The sequence below is a fragment of the Erithacus rubecula genome (assembly GCF_903797595.1).
Source record: "Erithacus rubecula genome assembly, chromosome: 14".
Taxonomy (NCBI): domain Eukaryota; kingdom Metazoa; phylum Chordata; class Aves; order Passeriformes; family Muscicapidae; genus Erithacus; species Erithacus rubecula.
The window spans coordinates 3,917,122-3,934,003 of record NC_136666.1 but is presented as its reverse complement, the minus strand read 5'-3'; the positions used below and the strand labels follow the sequence as shown (position 1 = coordinate 3,934,003).

General features: G+C 45.7%; 1 protein-coding gene across 3 annotated transcripts; it reads left to right on the top strand.

The window, feature by feature from the left end:
• Positions 1 to 655: 655 nt before the first annotated feature.
• Positions 656 to 16,479, top strand: SLC24A1 (solute carrier family 24 member 1). Of its 3 annotated transcripts, none has more exons than XM_079318199.1 (11): positions 656 to 879; positions 1,009 to 1,165; positions 2,682 to 3,719; positions 5,050 to 5,112; positions 5,603 to 5,711; positions 11,412 to 11,495; positions 13,102 to 13,199; positions 13,815 to 14,009; positions 14,365 to 14,454; positions 15,293 to 15,459; positions 16,098 to 16,479. In XM_079318199.1, the coding sequence occupies exons 3-11, from the start codon at positions 2,799 to 2,801 to the stop codon at positions 16,345 to 16,347; spliced, it is 1,977 nt and encodes a 658-aa protein (XP_079174325.1). In that variant the 5' UTR covers positions 656 to 879; positions 1,009 to 1,165; positions 2,682 to 2,798; the 3' UTR covers positions 16,348 to 16,479. The 3 variants fall into 3 exon arrangements, with proteins under 3 accessions (XP_079174325.1, XP_079174323.1, XP_079174324.1); XM_079318197.1 differs by having other exon boundaries at positions 13,809 to 14,009; XM_079318198.1 differs by lacking the exon at positions 656 to 879 and having other exon boundaries at positions 988 to 1,165; positions 13,809 to 14,009.
• The last annotated feature ends 403 nt before the right edge of the window (positions 16,480 to 16,882 follow it).

The following is a 16,882-nucleotide window of genomic DNA, read 5'->3' as shown; positions in this document are numbered from 1 at the left end:
AGCCCTCTAAAGCCATCAATTCCCACTATTCCCCCAGCACTGCCAAGGCCACCATAAGCCACGTCCCCAGGCGCCACATCTGTAGAGCTTTTAAATCTCTCCAGGGATGGGGACTCCACCGCTGCCCTGGGCAGCCTGTTCCAGTGCTGAACAAAGCTTTCAGCAGAGAACATTTCCCTAATATCCAACCTAAACCTCCCATGGCACAACTCGAGTCTGTTCCCTCTCCTCCTGTCCCTGGTCCCTGGGAGCAGATCCCAAATCCCCCCGGCTGTCCGCTCCTCTCAGGGAGTTGTGCAGAGCCACAGGGTCCCTCCTGAGCTCCTCTTCTCCAGGCTGAGCCCCTCAGCTGCTCCAGACCCTTCCCAGCTCCGTTCCCTTCCCTGGACATGCTCCAGCAACTTCATGTGCTTCTTGGCATGAGGGACTCAAAATCAAATCATAATTCTCTAATTTCCCTGCGATAAATCTGATTATTAGATTGTTGTGGCTGTTAAGTCCTTGGCCAGGGATATTGTTATTTCTTCCCCTGCGGGACTGCACATCCCCAGGTCCCTGCTCCCTCCCTCCTGGCACAAGCCCTGAGGGATTTTTCCAGGAGTCAGTGAGTTTTAAACCTCCCTCTGGGTCTGCAAAGTAGACACATACTGTGGCAAAGACCAGCAGAGCTGCTTGTCTGGCATCTGGCCTATCAGCCATAGGAGATGCCTCAAAATACAGCTCCATGTGCCTTGTTTAGAAGTGTTTATAAATGTGATTTACCCGCTGCCAGTGCCGTGAGGGTGATCCGTGCCCATGGCTGGTGCTTCAGTCCAGGAGTTTGTGAAGGGGATAATCACCTGCCCTCACACTGAGAATAACCTGTGGTAGCAGACAAAGGTATTGGCTTCAGAGATAGACCCAAATCTATACAATACTATTTAATCTTCTTAGGGGCTGCGGGTATTAAACTGGATTGGGAATTCCTCCACTAACATGTCCTTCACACCTGACCTGCTCTTGTTTTAGGGCTCTGCCGGCAGAGGACACATCCTGAAAATGGGATCATTTTCACCTGCCCGTCTCTGCAACAGCATCTCCCATCTGACTGTTAAGTACCAAAGAAGCTTCCAGCACTACACTCAACTGCTGGAACTCCCCTTCCTCCTGGACAGACCTTTGGAAGGTAGGCTGGGGAGGTTTGTGGGATTGCTTTGGTTCTCGTGTTACTGAGACTGGAGGTGAGAAAAGGAGTTTATAGGAGTTGACCTAAACATACAAGACTAGAGAAACAATTTCTCTGGTCAGGAATTGTGAAAGGCTGAGGAGCTCTTAGAACTGATCCTAGCTTTGGATGTCTTTTTTAAGCAGCTTGATTTGGAGAGGAGAAATAAAACAAATGTTTAAATAGGAGCGTGTGCATAACTGCATTCTCTCTGTGCCATCCTTTTAACTCTCCTGTCCTTGTTACAGAGAGTTATTTTCTCATAACATGCATTTGTTATACCTGTTGTGCAGTTCTGTCACATGTATGTTTATTTTCTTTTTATGCATGAAAAGCAAAGCTTGTATCATCTATTTATCTAGGTACTCCCATGACCCTCTCCTACTGTTGCCTTAGTGATCCTGCCAGCTATTTAAATTAAGATTGCCTGTTTTGCAAGAAATTTAGGTTGATAACTTCCCTGAGTGTTATGCAAGAGGGTAAATGTGTGGTAACTTGCATGCTGAGCTTATCTGAGAACGGTTTAGCAAACTATGATTCACATCTAAAGAGTAATTCACAGCTAAAGAATAATGTAACATGCCCACTCTGGGGAAAAAAGAATCCATGAAGAGTGTCATTCTAAGGTGAAACATTCAAGCAGTGCTGAAGGGTAAATTCTGTCCAGCCCCAAATCCCTGTCCCTGTGCTGCCACAGCTGCAGGGACGGTCACTCTGGCATTTACAATTTCTCTCCCTCTTTAAATGCTGTTCACATAATTATGCAAGGTATGCTAATTACCCCCTAATAAAAGGTATGATTAGAATTCCACTTTGCCAGTTCTGATTTCTACAGAAACCCCATGGAAAGATGTAGTCATAGAAACAAAAAGGCTGCTCAGCACCCCCACTTTTACTAGAACCACATCTTCCTCACCCTCTGCTCAAACTGAAAGGAAAAACTCACCCTTGCTTGGATAGTTTCCTGGGGAGTGAAAGGCTGGAAAGCCATGGAGTAGCATCACTGGGAACTCTAAACCAGTTTTCATCCTCCTGAGGTTATTTTGGTGAATAACTGGTTTAGGAGGGAGGTTTGAACAGCTTGGTCTTGTCCTCAGAGCATCAATTTTAGCAATTTAAAGTTGGTTCCTTGACAGAAGCCATATCCACTTCTCCTGAAGAACACTGACCCAATTGATAATATTAGAGAGTAACAAATGGACCCTGGTAAATATAGTCCTTGCCAGCTCCTGAGAATTCAGCTTGGATTGGACTGTCTCAGCCAACTCCTCTCAAATAAGCCAAACCTTTGATTATTAATCAGCATAACCTACAGTCATATTTAAAAAATAGATTTAAACCTGGATCTAGATCTCTCTTTACTCACTTAAGTCCATTTCTTTTTATTGAAAAATAAACAAGAAGTCAGTGAAGCGTTGCTGCCCAAATGGTGGAAAATTGCAGTACTTTGTTTTTCACACCGTATTTTCTTTTGCAGGATTCCCCATTTTGTGCTGTGCAGTTCCACTCCTGATGTTCCAGATCAGCAAACTGCTGACCAAGTGAAGTCTTCAGTGGCTTCTGGACACTGGCCTGAGTTTTGAACCTTTAGGAAATGCATTTACCACGGAGGAGGCGGCTACGGAGGAACCAAATCATCTTCTTGCTTTCCATAGTGCTGGTCCTCTCTTTCTACCAGCTCCAGTTCAGCCCCTCTGCCCTTCCAGCATCACACAGAGCCCCCCAACCCATGGACCCTGTCAGAGTGACTTCCAGGGACCTCCCCAGCAACAAGACTGCTGTAAGAGGCAATGCCACAGCACCCAAAATAAGGCACTGTATCTATGTGGATCCTGAGCCAACTGTGCCCATCCCTACATCAGTGGGTACAACACCACAGCAAGAAAATGCCAGTGAAAGCTCCCCAGATGAAAAACCACCCTATGAGTCCAAAGGAGAATACCCCCAGGACCTGTTCAGTGTGGAAGAACGCAGACAAGGGTGGGTTGTACTTCACATCTTTGGCATGATGTATGTGTTTGTGGCCTTGGCCATAGTGTGTGATGAGTATTTTGTCCCTGCTTTGGGAGTGATCACTGAGAAGTTGCAGATCTCTGAAGATGTGGCTGGAGCCACCTTCATGGCAGCAGGTGGATCAGCACCAGAACTCTTCACGTCCCTCATAGGTGTCTTCATCTCCCACAGCAATGTCGGCATCGGTACCATTGTGGGCTCAGCAGTGTTTAATATCCTCTTTGTCATTGGCACCTGTGCCCTCTTCTCAAGGCAGATACTCCACCTGACATGGTGGCCCTTATTTAGAGACGTCTCATTCTACATTGTAGACTTACTGATGCTCATCCTGTTTTTCCTAGACAGTGTCATTGATTGGTGGGAAAGCCTCCTTTTACTGACTGCCTATGCCACATACGTGTTCACCATGAAACAGAATGTGTTCCTAGAGCAATGGGTGAAGCAGGAGCTGAAAAAGAAGCTAAATGCTGTGCAGGCAGCATCACCAGAGCATATGCAGAAGGTTGGTGTTCTTAGAGTTCAGAGGGCAAGTTGGAAATAACTTTCTAGTGCAAACCACAAAAAAAACCCCTGCATCTCCTTCACAAAGCACATATTTGAACCTCAGAATATGGGTACTGGTCAATAATTACGGTTTTAGAATGGGGGAAATGCAAACTAGAGAGTTTCTAAGAAATTAGAGAACATCACTAAAAGGGGGTTCTACCTGTGAAATTACTGAATATCTCAGCTGCTTTCAAAGACGTGTGTGGTATTTTGCTTATTTGGTTGTTGTAAAGAAGTTTCAAAAAGAACACTTGCAGAAGCACATTCTTGGTCTGGAAATAAGATCAGACAATTATGGTAAACAGGGAGTAAGGCTTCTGTCCCAGCTTCTTGCAGCTGAGAGATGTTGGAGGAAATTCTCTTTTCCCTCCCTGAAGCCAGATGTGTTGCTGGGATGCTGATGATATCACTCATTACCTGATGAGCAGCACAGAAAGGCATCTGGCAGCTTTAGCAACCATTCCTGCTCTCCTGGGCAGTATTTGACAGCCAGACTGAAGTGCTCAAACCCAATGCCATTCCAGCAGATTTCAAACTGTCCCCTGGCACTGCATGCTCTGCTAGTCAGATGTGTCCCTGGCCCTCAAGCATGCTTTGCATTCCCATCCTAGTACTCCATATCATTTAAGGAAAGGAAGGAAGCAGATAAAGGAGAGTGAGGATACTTGAAGTGACTCAGAATTGAGAAACTGCTTCTTTCCTACTCCTGATTTGTTGTTCAGCCAGTGCTCATAGCTGGGAGTCCTGAAAGCTCCTGGGTTATCCAGTGAGATACACATGCAAGAAACTGCAGAGACACACACACATCACTGTCAACATCACCAAGCATCACAAATTGAATCCAGCCCTGCACTTGAAGTTTCCAGAGAACTCTCACTAATGTTTAGTAGCATAACAGAGGGCTGCTGAACCTATCCCTTGGGAAAAAATAATCACAGAAATAATAAATGAAGGAAAGTAATGCTAATCATTGTAAAAATCCCCTTTGCACCTTCACTCTGCTGGAAAATGAGTAAGGATACAGATGTTTGGGGATGAAGTCTGGCTCTGTCTGTAGCTACAGGAATCAGTTGTGAGCCTGCCCCCAGGTGTCTGCATCCTCACTGGGAGGTCCTGTTTTTCTCAGAAACCAATGGCTTTAAGGAGGCTCATGGCTTTGGCTCTTTCAGCAACATCCATGGACATTTGTGCCACTGTGCCACTTCTACACAGGCAGCAGCCTGAAGGATCATTAGATGCTGAAGCAGCAGAGGTGATTGGTCATTTCTGTTCTTCATTGTTTGCAGACAAGCACCAGAGCTGTTGTAGATGATGGAACAATGAAGCCACCAGAAGTGAGAAAGCTTCAGGTAGGTCTAAGCAACTTTACAGGGATCTAAAGTCATAGGATTTTGAATCTCTCCCCATGTCAGGTCATAAATAAAAGTGTCAACTCCCATGTCAAGAAACCTGGACCAAAGCCTGTGTCATATCAGGCACAATGACCACAGTTTGCTTAAGAGGACACTTGGCTGAATCTTGTCCTTAAAAGAATTTTTATAAAATCTGAGAGACAGCTCAGGATTCCCAGGTGGATTTAACTAGAATTTAACTGCTCATTCTCTGCTATAAAACAGGCATATAACAATTCAGAAAGTGACTCTTCTTACCAGGTTTTGTGGCCAAATTTCTTTCTGGACTCTCATAGCAGAGGCTGGCAAGGTCTGTCCTTTCCCATAGCAAACACTGAACAGCTGATTCCTCTGCTGCTGTTGAATTGCTGCCCCATGGCCTGGAGAGGCCCTGTCTGATGTAGAGGACAAGGAAGCTGGACCTGACTGGCTTTGTGCCTTCCCACAGCCTGGGCCAGTCCTGCAGCGGGGCAGCAGCTCGGCCTCCCTGCACAACTCCCAGATGCGCGGCACCATCGTCCAGCTCATGATCCACACCCTGGACCCCCTGGCAGAAGGTGAGTGGATGCTCCACACCACAGAGCCTTGGGTTCACAGCCCTGAGTGGTGTCACTGGGAGTATAATCAGTATTTTGGGGTCAGCAACTCACCCTTGGGGTGCAGCTGAGTACCACAGATGGAGCTCTGTGGCGATGGGATGTGCCCCTTCTGATCACATGGCTGGCAAGGACAAACACCTCACGTGTTGGTCCTGCCATATGTACTTTTCCTGTGGCAAGCTGGTTGCTGCTCTGGTGGCAGCTGCTGCTGCTGGGGTTTCCTGGAAGTGGTGACATCCCCCATCTCTGCTGTCTCTCTGACTGCAGGGGCAGCAAACGTGAGTTACAGGCTTCCTCCATTCCATGACATGTCTCATCTTCCTTTTTTTATCTCAGGCCTCGGCCCTGAAACAACAACACAAAAAGAGGTTAAACCCCTTGAAGAATTATATTTTTGACATTGGTTAAAATCACAGCTGAGATTCTAATCATGATGGTGAGGCAAATTTTATGTGATTCAGGCTGACACCTCTAAAAGCCCAGCAATCATCATCACTGCCATAGCACAGTTTGCCCACAGCCCTGTGCATGCAATGGGCAGCTCCCCAGGGCCAGGGAAGGACCAGCTCAGGCCCAAAACCTCTTTTAAAATGCCCAGGTTGGAGAGAAGCCTCATCTCCAGACAGACTAGTACACAGCCTTTTAATATTTTGCTTTATATTAACTTTAATCAAATCACACTGTAAAGGTTTGTTTTCAAAGAAATAGTGAAGCACATTAAAAAGAAAACATTTTTAAGATTTTCTTTCCTAGTTTGGCACATGCCCCATCCCTCCACTGCCCTACTTGTTCTAAAGAGATTATCTGCTGCCCATTCAAAGAGAGATTGAAGCTAAGCAGATCAACACCTCTCGTGTCCCTCACAGAGGTTACAAAGAGGACTCTCCAGATCAGAATCCCAGCTGCACAAACTGATCCAGGGAACAAAGGAGGTTGCAGGAGGACAGCAAGGCAGATCAGTGTCTGCTCTGACAGATTCCAGTGAAGGTGCCCAATGTGTTATGAACAGTAGCTTAACAAGAGCCAGACTCCTCAGGGTTTGCTCCTTGCCTCCTGTGCCTCCAAAAGGTTGTATCATCAGCACCAGGATAGACCCAAAACCTTCCAGGAGGATGTGCCATACCTTGAGCATTAGAAAGTGCCATAATTGAGGGGCTGCTGCCATTCAGAGACCTCTTAGCACCTTCTTATCCTTCCCATACGTCTAAATGTCTCTGTGCAGTATCTGCCCACCCCAGACCTCCACCAGCTTGGCTTTCTGGTCCAGGTTGGTGACCCTGATGAAACTCTGGGACCCCTCAGTAGGAAAGCTGTGGGGGGGCTGCGGTTGGCAGCCCAGGCCAAGGAGAGCTCCAGCCAGTTCAGCCCAGAATAAGCTGCTGGGAGCTTTCCATCCAGTTGCAAGTCACTGTCCTTGCTGAAGAATATGGAATAAACAGTGTTGGGGGACCAGTTTGGATCTTCTCTCAGAGAAAACTTCGCTACTTATTACACAGAATCACAGACTCATTTAGGTTGAAAAAGACCTTTAAGATCATCAAGTCCAGCTGTTCCCCCAGCACTGCCAAGGCCAGTGCCCCTTCTACACATCCTTTAAATCCCTCCAGGGATGGTGACTACCTGTGCCAGGGCTTGAGAGCCCTTTGGGTGCAGAAATTCTCGCTGACATCCAAGCTCAGCCCGGCAGGACTGAGTTCCCGTGTGAGTGCGGCAGCCACTAGGTGGGAGTGTGACCGTGCCTATGTGGGTCTGACACCGCAGGGACCGTGCGGGGCGCGGCCATGGGCTGCCACAGCCTCTCCAGGGGGGCTTTATATTCCAGACCCTTTATCTCACTAATGTCACCGAGTTAATGGCAAAACCTCTGCCCCGGCTACGTGCCTGCTCCACTCAAGGCTGTGAGAAAAGAGACAGAGTCTTAAAAAATATAATAAAATTACTGATATTACAGCAGCTCAGCAGTCAGAATCAAGGAGCCCATGTGCCACATCCTGGGGCCCTTGTAGGAGATACTCCTGAATCTGATAAATTCCTACATGAAGAAAAGGGAGTCTGGAGAAAAGGAATTTATCCATAAACTGAGAAACCTAAGTGCCATGAGGAGCTTGGCCCAAGACATGAAATGACATCCCAAGGAAGCATCTAGAAAAGGATTTGAACCTGCCAAGGCATATGAGGTCTTGTGTTCTGACATGTTAATAGTTCCTAGTCCTGTGCTAACAGCCCTGCAGCCCTGTGAGACCCTGGAGACAGCTGTGCCTTCTTCCCATTGATCACCAACACCTCCCTTTGCTGTGTGTGCAGCACTCTTTGTACCAGGCACATTTCTGTAATTAGGCTGCCACATAGAAGATGATCCCAAAGCAATTTATATTTCCTCAAGGGCCCTTGTTCCTTCTTGCCAAGGCCTGTAGCATCAGCACTTACAGGCTGTGGAAATGAGCACTCGACAGAAGGAAAAGGTTGCCAACAATTACTCAGCAGTTCTTCACTGGACCTGCTGCAATCAGAGTAGGGTTTCCTTCTTTCAGCTGCCCTCACTTTTTATTTGTGCAGCACAGAAGTGGTTTCAGGGCAGCAAGGTCCAAAACATAAAAGAAGCCGCTGGCACTGGGCCTCCAAACCCAAATTTCAGGGGCAGAGGTCTTGGAAATACAGAAGTGTGAAACACAAAGCTGCAACATTCCTTGTGTGAAACAAAATTTCTCTTTTGAAGAGTGGATTGCATTCTTTGTCTCAGGTGACTACGTGTTTACTTCAGAAGTTCTGATATTTACATGGCATCCTGAATTATATTTTTCATAGAACCTTTTACTTTCAATATGCCTTTTTTAAATTAGGAATTTCTAGCAACTTTGTTCTTTTGTCCTTTTCCCCACTTCCCGTGAAAGTGAGTAGAAGAAGAGCACGAGATCTTTTCCAGAGCATCCCATTAGACATCAGAGGGAACTATCGGGGAATTAAAGGGAACAAGGATTTTGGAAATGCTCAGGAACCATCTAATTTCTGAACCACCAGACTCTTTAAACTCTAGTCACACAAGGAACAAGGCAGAAGCCTATATTTCCTTTTGAATTAAGCAAAAGACTCCAGCAGAGAGGTTGTCAGAGCTGTCTGCCCTCACTATGCCCCAGTTAACAAGGTAATGATTTTGGAAATTAGACCAGAGCAGTGAGCAGTTTTGCAGGCTAGAGAAGGCTGAAGGCAGCTACAGCTTCTCCTTGCTTCATTAGCATTCCATCATTTGTTGTAAGAGAATGATGATACAGAGGGGAAAAAGGAATCACAAGACTTTTTTCCATACTTTCACTTTTATACAGCAGAATCTCTAAATCCTTTAGGTTCATGCCAAATTATATAGGAAAAAATCATCATTGCTGGTTGTTTTGTCAATCCTGTTAGACTGAATATTAGACCCAAAGAGTGAATTAAATATAAGAACCAAATTCAAGGTAGAAGCTCAGCTACCACTTGAAATCCATCCTGGATGCTGTCAATTCATTGGACAAGAATTCTAGAGAGCATCTCAGGGCCACTTGACAAGTCCTGTGTGATGGGCTCTCAGCCCTGGAGACAGAGTTGCCAGCAGTGAATGCCCCAGAGGACTGAGGGACACTGCCCTGCACAGCTGATCCAGCACAGCACAGACTGAGCTTGTGGACATCCTTCCTCCCCGTGCTGACCTGCAGGTCTGGCCAGTTTAGAGCCAGCTCTGCCTCCAGTCTCAGTCCTCCTGCAGCAATTGTGTGCCAGGGGAATTATCACCCTTTTAAACGAGGCTGAAGTGGGCAGTGGCCTGGGTCTAATCTGTTTATGCTGACAGAGATGCTCCCGGGCTCCTCTCGTGCTCCCAGCCCCTGGCCTGGCTGAGGGCAGCAAGCCAGGAGCTTGAATTTCCATAATCTCAGGCTGAGCCTGACCCTGCTGACAGGAGCTTTTGCAGCAGTTTCAGGGAAAAGCTAAACAGAAGGATGCATTGCCCAGTGCTTAGAGGAGACTGGGAGCAAAAGCTCTACCCTGCACTGAGGGATGTGCTTGTGCACAGGGGAAAGGAAGCCAACACTTCACATCCCCTCCAGTGAACTTATTGACAAGGAGCATGGAAGAGTCAGGCTCTTAAGTCCCAGCCATCTTCTCAAAGGAGAAGAAATTATCATTTAGGTAAGAAATTCTTACCTTCAAGGGTGGTGATGCCTTGGCACAGTTGCCCAGAGAAGCTGTGGCTGCCCCTGGATCCCTGGAAGTGTCCAAGGCCAGGTTGGACAGGACTTGGAGCACCCTGGGACAGTGGAAGGTGTCCCTGCTCATGGCAGGGGATGGGACTGGATGGTCCCTTCCAACCCAAACCATTCTGGTACTCCATGATCATTTCATCTCACTCCAGCCATTCCAGTGCTCAGTGGAAATCCCAGATTGTGAAAGATGTTTCTGTCAGACAATAGCAGGAATTTCACCAGAGCAGACTGAATGTCTGAGCTGCCCCCAGTTGTTGGGCATACAGCAGAATTTACTGATTTTTACAAGATTCAGCTCTGAACAATAGTTTTGCCCACATGGCTGGACCTGCTATTTCTATTATCTCAATGTCACTGTGATTAATAAAGTGGCAGGGCCCTGCCCTTGAGGCATATGACAACAGCACCTTCTGGGTATGTAGTCAACAACACAGCAGATTAAATCAGTGTGATAAAACATTCAGAGGAAATTAATTTACAGCCCTGCACACAAGCCAAACACAGTATTGCCAAATTCCATGTGGCTCCTGCCCATGTGCAAACCCAGTGACTCTCAGTCATTGGGAGTGCAGCTCATCAGGGGACATAGATTGGGCTCAGAGAAAAGCCCCATTTTGTTCTATTTTCATCACTTTCAATGATAGTCAATAAGATATTTGAGCAAAAAACAACAATAGAGACACACAGTTTCACAGTTCACTGTAAACTGGTAAAAAAACCAGCTCAGCTGAGTAAAGCAGAGCTTGGTTTACAGTTGAAGAGGCCCTGAGCAGTCCCAGAAAGAAAGCACCAGACCTCTGCTGGTGAAGATCATCTCTCAGACAGCCTGGACCATGCTGAACCTGGATACTAGGAATTTAGATCAGCTCCAGCAGGAGATACTTTTGTATACTTAGAAAAATCAATCATTTTCCATGGAACTGGAACATAAAAAGTGTTTATTTTCCATTCCCATCAGGTCCCCAAGCTGTAAGCAGCACCCCAAAGCCTCTTCAACAGCCACATGGCAGGAGGAAGGTGTCATTTTTAGTTTGCTCATAATCTAGCCTAGAAAAAAAATCAATAGTCCATTTGGAACAAGATGATATTGCACCAAAACTCCCCCTCTGTTCTTTCTGCATTTTCTTCCTATGAGGTACAGATATCCTCTGTTTTACTAACCTGGAAAGGATTTCTCATTCCTCTAGATTCTCCTTAAATAGTTCCATGTCAAATTGCTGGTATAATTGCTGTAGCACTAAGCAGTTAAATACAACAGCTATGACCAACTAATAGCAACCAAAACCTGGGCTCACAGTCAGAACAACCCCTGGGGTAGCACCTGCAGGAGGAAGGGGGCAAGAGCATGTGTGTGTTGGGGGAGGCAGGTCCAGGGGGGTTCTGCAGTGACAGCCCCTGATGATCATGTCCTTCTCACCCACAGCAAAATTTAAAGACAGGGTTGATATCCTGAGCAAGATTGCCAAGGCCAAGGCTGAGACCCTGGAAGGACAAGGCTCCCAGCCAGGTGAGTGCAGGAAGAGCCAGCACTGCTTGCCTTGTGCACTGCAAGCCCTCACCTTTGCAGCATGCAAAGCCCAAGGGCTGGCAAAGAAACCCAGGGGTCTATCACAAATTTTGTGCTGTTACTGGGCACAGATGGCTGCTGTAACAATGCAGCAGAAATCAATCCATGCACGTGGGCAGGAGAAGCCATCCCCAGAGGAGCTGTTAGTGAGGCAGGGCAGGGAGAGCTACAAGGATGGACTGGAAACGGCCATGGAACAGTGCAGGAGGGAAATCAGGGCATTGCAGACAGCACTTGGGTGCTGCTGGTCTTTGGCAGATCCTGCAAACAAAGTACCTTCACACACTTGCAGAAGGGCACAGCAGGTTTCTCCAGAGGAAATCATCACACTGTCTGTATCAATTCCAAGGACCTGTGCACCCTTCCTTTAATAGAATCACAGAAGGATATAATGGTTTGGATTGGAAACAACCCTAGAGACCACCCCCTGCCATGAGCAGGGACACCTTCCACTATGCCAAGCTGCTCCAAGCCCTGTCCAACCTGCCTTTGAACACTGCCAGGGATGGAGCAACCACAGCTTCTCTGGCATCCTGTGCCAGGGCCTCACCACACTTGCAGGGAAGAATTTCTAATCTAACATTTAACCTAGATCTGCCCTCTGCCAGTTTAATATTTTTTTGTTGTTTTCTCTGTCACTCCTGACACAAAGGCTGCCTTGGAGCCAGAGCTGACCTCTGCTACAACACAGACTTGTGCTGCCAGCAAGGCTGGAGATTTTGAACACCAAGAAACTTTTATGTGAAAGGTTCCAGTTCCAGAGAACACAGGCATCTGAGCACCTCCCAGAGCTGAGCCCAAACTTGAGAATAACACTGCTTAAAACCTGAGTAAATTCTTGGTTCGTGCTTTAAACACTGCACTGACTTCAGTCCCTCATCCCTGCTCTGTGTTATCCGTATTTCTGCTCTGTTCCCACAGAGGTTTCTGTGTTCCTCTTGGCTCTGCAGGTTAATGCAGGAACAGCAGGACATTGCAGCTATTTCCTTGTATGTGTCAGCACTTTCCTATTTGCTTTTGAATACCCACCAAGCGATCAGGAATTAAAGTCTGGCAGCACATCCCGGTCATTTCTCAGAAGCCTTGAAGAGTATCAAGTCCCTGGAAAATGCTTTGGTCTATGGAGGGAAAGGGGAGCTGGGGGGGGAAACCTGAGAAGCAAAGCTTGATATCCTTTCTGAGTTTTAAGGATGGTTTTAATTCAGTCTTCAGAATCCAGGAACAAACCAAGAAATGCTCATCAGCTGTAGATGAGGTAATTAGTATTTCCTTGCGCTCCTTACAGCAGTTCTGCATGGAAGGTCAGAGGAACACCAAGGTCTCATTCTACTCCAAGTGATCCAAATTCTGCCCAGATTTACCAAACACAATCACAGCAGTCAGGGAGACAACAAACTTAAGCAATCAGAGAGTATTTAACCTGAAATGCTACCATTGTGGTAGGGAACTCAGAGCTCCTGCTGATCACAGGGAAGGTGGTGCCCTGATATGGTGACCACCCATCCAGGATGACTGACACCAACATTCCTTCTTCTTGCTTTTGCAGAAGAGGAAAAGAAAGCAAGCACAGTCAAGGTAACTCCTGCCAGTGAATCTGAGCCCAGCAAGGACACACAGGAGGCAGATGTGGCACAGGATGGACAGGTATCAAAATCAGGAGCACATGCATTAAGTGCCCACCCTGGCTGACCTTCATGTGCACTTTCCTTCTTCCCTCTCCAGAGCTGTTGGGACAGGACCCAGCCCATGTCACTGGCACCTATAAATAGCCTCTGGGTGTAGTGATTTAAGATGCTGGCTGAAACACTTTGGCTTACAAACATAGATTGGGTCCAAATTATGACACAAAGTGATACTGGATAGTAATGTCTCCTCAAATGACTCTCCTGAGGCCAGAGGGTACTCCAGGGGATAAGAGCACATGCCTGTCCCGTGCTCAGCAGCAGACTGTTCTGTTTGGCTCCCCAAATTGTTTTTGGGTGATGTTATTTGGCAGTCAAATGAAAAAAGGTTTTTCAAGGACATCATACTAGGACATATTAGTTTTGTGCCTAAAAGGTGGCTGTAGTTAATGGATGCCCATTAGTTAACAATACCCAGGTGCTGGGGTGGTGTGTGCCTGGGTCCTGTCCCACAAGAGCTGAGGCTGCCCTCAGCAGGTTACAGATGTGGGCTCTGCTCAGGTGAGGCCTCGGTGAGTAACTGCAGCTCCTTGTTAGTGTGGGAATTGACTTTCTGATTTTTTAACCTGAGGTACAGTCCCCATCAAGCAGTGACACCTCAGATGACAGCAGCTCTGAGAGTCAGGAGGACAGTGACAGCACAGAGGATGATGAAAACGATGAGCCCTTATCTCTGCAATGGCCAGAATCAAGGACAAAACAAGCAATTTACCTTTTCCTCTTTCCCATTGTCTTTCCTCTCTGGAGCACTCTGCCTGACGTCAGAAACCCAGTAAGAATCTATCTTCTTTCTGCTACTGGAGTCACACTAACTGAGCTATAGATTTCCTCTGGGCAAGAGTCCCTGGGTCCATTTTTCCATGTCTGGAGTCTTTGCATAGCTGAAGGGCTGTTACTGCTGCAGGGAGTGGGACAGGAGCCTCAGCTGCAGTGTAATGTCATTCCAGAGACTTAATTTAATAAATCACAAATTCTAGCAACTGCAGGTCAAGCAAACAGCAAATAGAGACCAGGGTCCAAGTTAAAGCAATCAATTGCAATGAAGTGTTTCAGCTGAACAGTTTTCAATGGGGACTATTAACTTCCCTGAAACATTTTTTTTTTCTTTTCAAACTTGATTTCAACAGGAGTCAAAAAAATTCTTTGTCATCACATTTTTTGGATCCATCCTCTGGATTGCTGCATTCTCTTATCTCATGGTGTGGTGGGCTCACCAGGTGAGAGGTTTTGTTCTTTCAGCAAATACCCATTCCAGAACAAGTAGATGGAGAGAGGGGACAGTGCTACTGTGGCATTTTATCTGATAAATTACAGATGCAGTCATTCATCACAACAGTAGCAACTTTGTTTTGTTAGAACCCAAAGGGGAATTTTTCATTTCCTTTTTTTGATTTGACAAAGATTCATTCATTTCTGAGAGCTTCTAAGGGAGTTTGTGCATCAGTGAAAGGAAAAGCATCATCAAGATTTATCTTAATTCTGACTTTTCACTGATGTTTGTGTGCAGAACATAATTATCCATTACCTAATTAAAATTCTAGGAAAATATAGGTTCTGATTCTGGAAGCTGCTAAATAACCTTCATTCCCCCATCTTAATGTTCCCCTGGTATTCTGGGAAATAGTACTTCCATCTCATAGGATCAGCCCCCTGTCTGTATTGAGTGATATACTGCACATGCACAGTAGATCTGATCATGCCACAAATCCAAGGACTGTCATCTCCAAAGGCCCTGAGATCTTGCACAGCTGATAATAAATTTGCAAAGGTAGACAACATTCAGAAGAGGACTGAGGACAGGAAAATTGTGCTGTAGCTGACTTGACCTTGGCTCAGTGCTGGCATCACTGTGGTCAGATTTCCTACACTACAAATCCAGAATCAACAGACACAGTAAAATGGAACTTTTTCATTCTGTAAAGCAGTAAAATGTTGTCACGTTTATGGGACTATGGGACATATTTTAACTCAATAATGGCACAAACCCTAACACTGTACAGAGCAATTACTCCATGTTCCATTGCTAACAGCACTACCCAATGTTGTGTTGATTAGGTTGGTGAAACAATTGGGATATCAGAGGAGATTATGGGGTTAACCATACTGGCAGCAGGCACCTCCATCCCTGACCTCATCACCAGTGTCATTGTGGCCAGGAAGGGCTTGGGGGACATGGCTGTGTCCAGTTCTGTGGGCAGCAACATCTTCGACATCACTGTTGGGTGAGTACCAGGTCCATGCTATGAGGTGCATTTCTTCTGAAACACAAAATTACCTGCTCTGAAACCAAACATGCCCCAGTTAATTCATTTTAGCTGTAGTTAAGTGAAAGACAGCTGAGTACCCTTTTTCTTTTGAAGAAACTCAACCCAAAGCCAGCCAGGAAGGACAAACTGTTATAACTCAGCCCACTATCTTCACCCAATTCTGAACCAATACAAAATGACCAATTTTTCAAGACGAAAATGCAAGAGACCTTTGGCTAATGTCCAGGCTATAAAGGCAGGGACCTTACCTGGTCACTCAGAGACATTCAGCTTCTGGTGAAGGGCAGTCTCAGTGCCTGAATCTCCCATCCTAAACTATCAGGACATTTCTTTACTATAGCACACACCAAGGCTCTTAATTCTTGGGTATTATTTTCAAACCATTTTACTCTTTGATTGTAGTATGATAGTGCAAGCATTATCCAAATGCAGTTTTGACAGAACAACATCCAGTTTAGATTTATGCTGAGCTATATTGAATACAATTGTGCATTCTTTTCCCCCTGTAAAAGTTTGGAAAAATTGCTTAGTTATGATGCAGAAAATGAATGGCCTTAAAACATTTATTTAAATTACTTTTCCTTTCCTTGCAGACTGCCAGTTCCCTGGTTCCTTTTTTCTATCTTCAATGGCCTCAGCCCTGTGGCAGTCAGCAGCAATGGTTTGTTTTGTGCAATTGTTCTCCTTTTCCTCATGCTCCTGTTTGTGATTGTCTCTATTGCTGTCTGCAAATGGAAAATGAACAAACTACTGGGGCTCACCATGTTTGCTCTTTACTTTGTGTTTCTGATAATCAGTGTGATGTTAGAGGACAAGATAATATCCTGCCCAGTATCTGTGTGACACGTGGACACTTAAAGATGTGTGTGAGGATCCAGCAACATCAAAAGGGGGTTGAGGTAGCAATTGTTCTACTGAAAAAAAGAAACCAGAACTGTAATAAACTTAATGAAAATAAGATAACTTTAACATGCTAAAAAAAATAAATCAATCTTAAATGGTGTGCCATTTGTTTTTCTTTAGGATCAGCACAGACATTAAATAACAGATTTAGGTACTTGTAGAAGGACTGATACAATTTAGATGCATCAAGTTTTCACTATGGCTGATCCCCTCAAGTTAAAGGAGCTGATTTTCACCACAGAATATTTACTCATTATAGGAAATTTTCAGGAACATGCTCTAAATTAGTCAGTGAGTTGCTCAAACTCTGTGAAATCAGTGAATTCTACTTCAGTGGGAAGAGAATCAGACTGATGTGGCTGGGCCTTTACAGAACAGCTCTACTTAAAATCACTGTGTGGACACACAGGCTGCAGCTCAGCAGAGAACTCCCCCAAACTCCACTGAGCTCCTTTCAGATCTGTACCTGATCTTG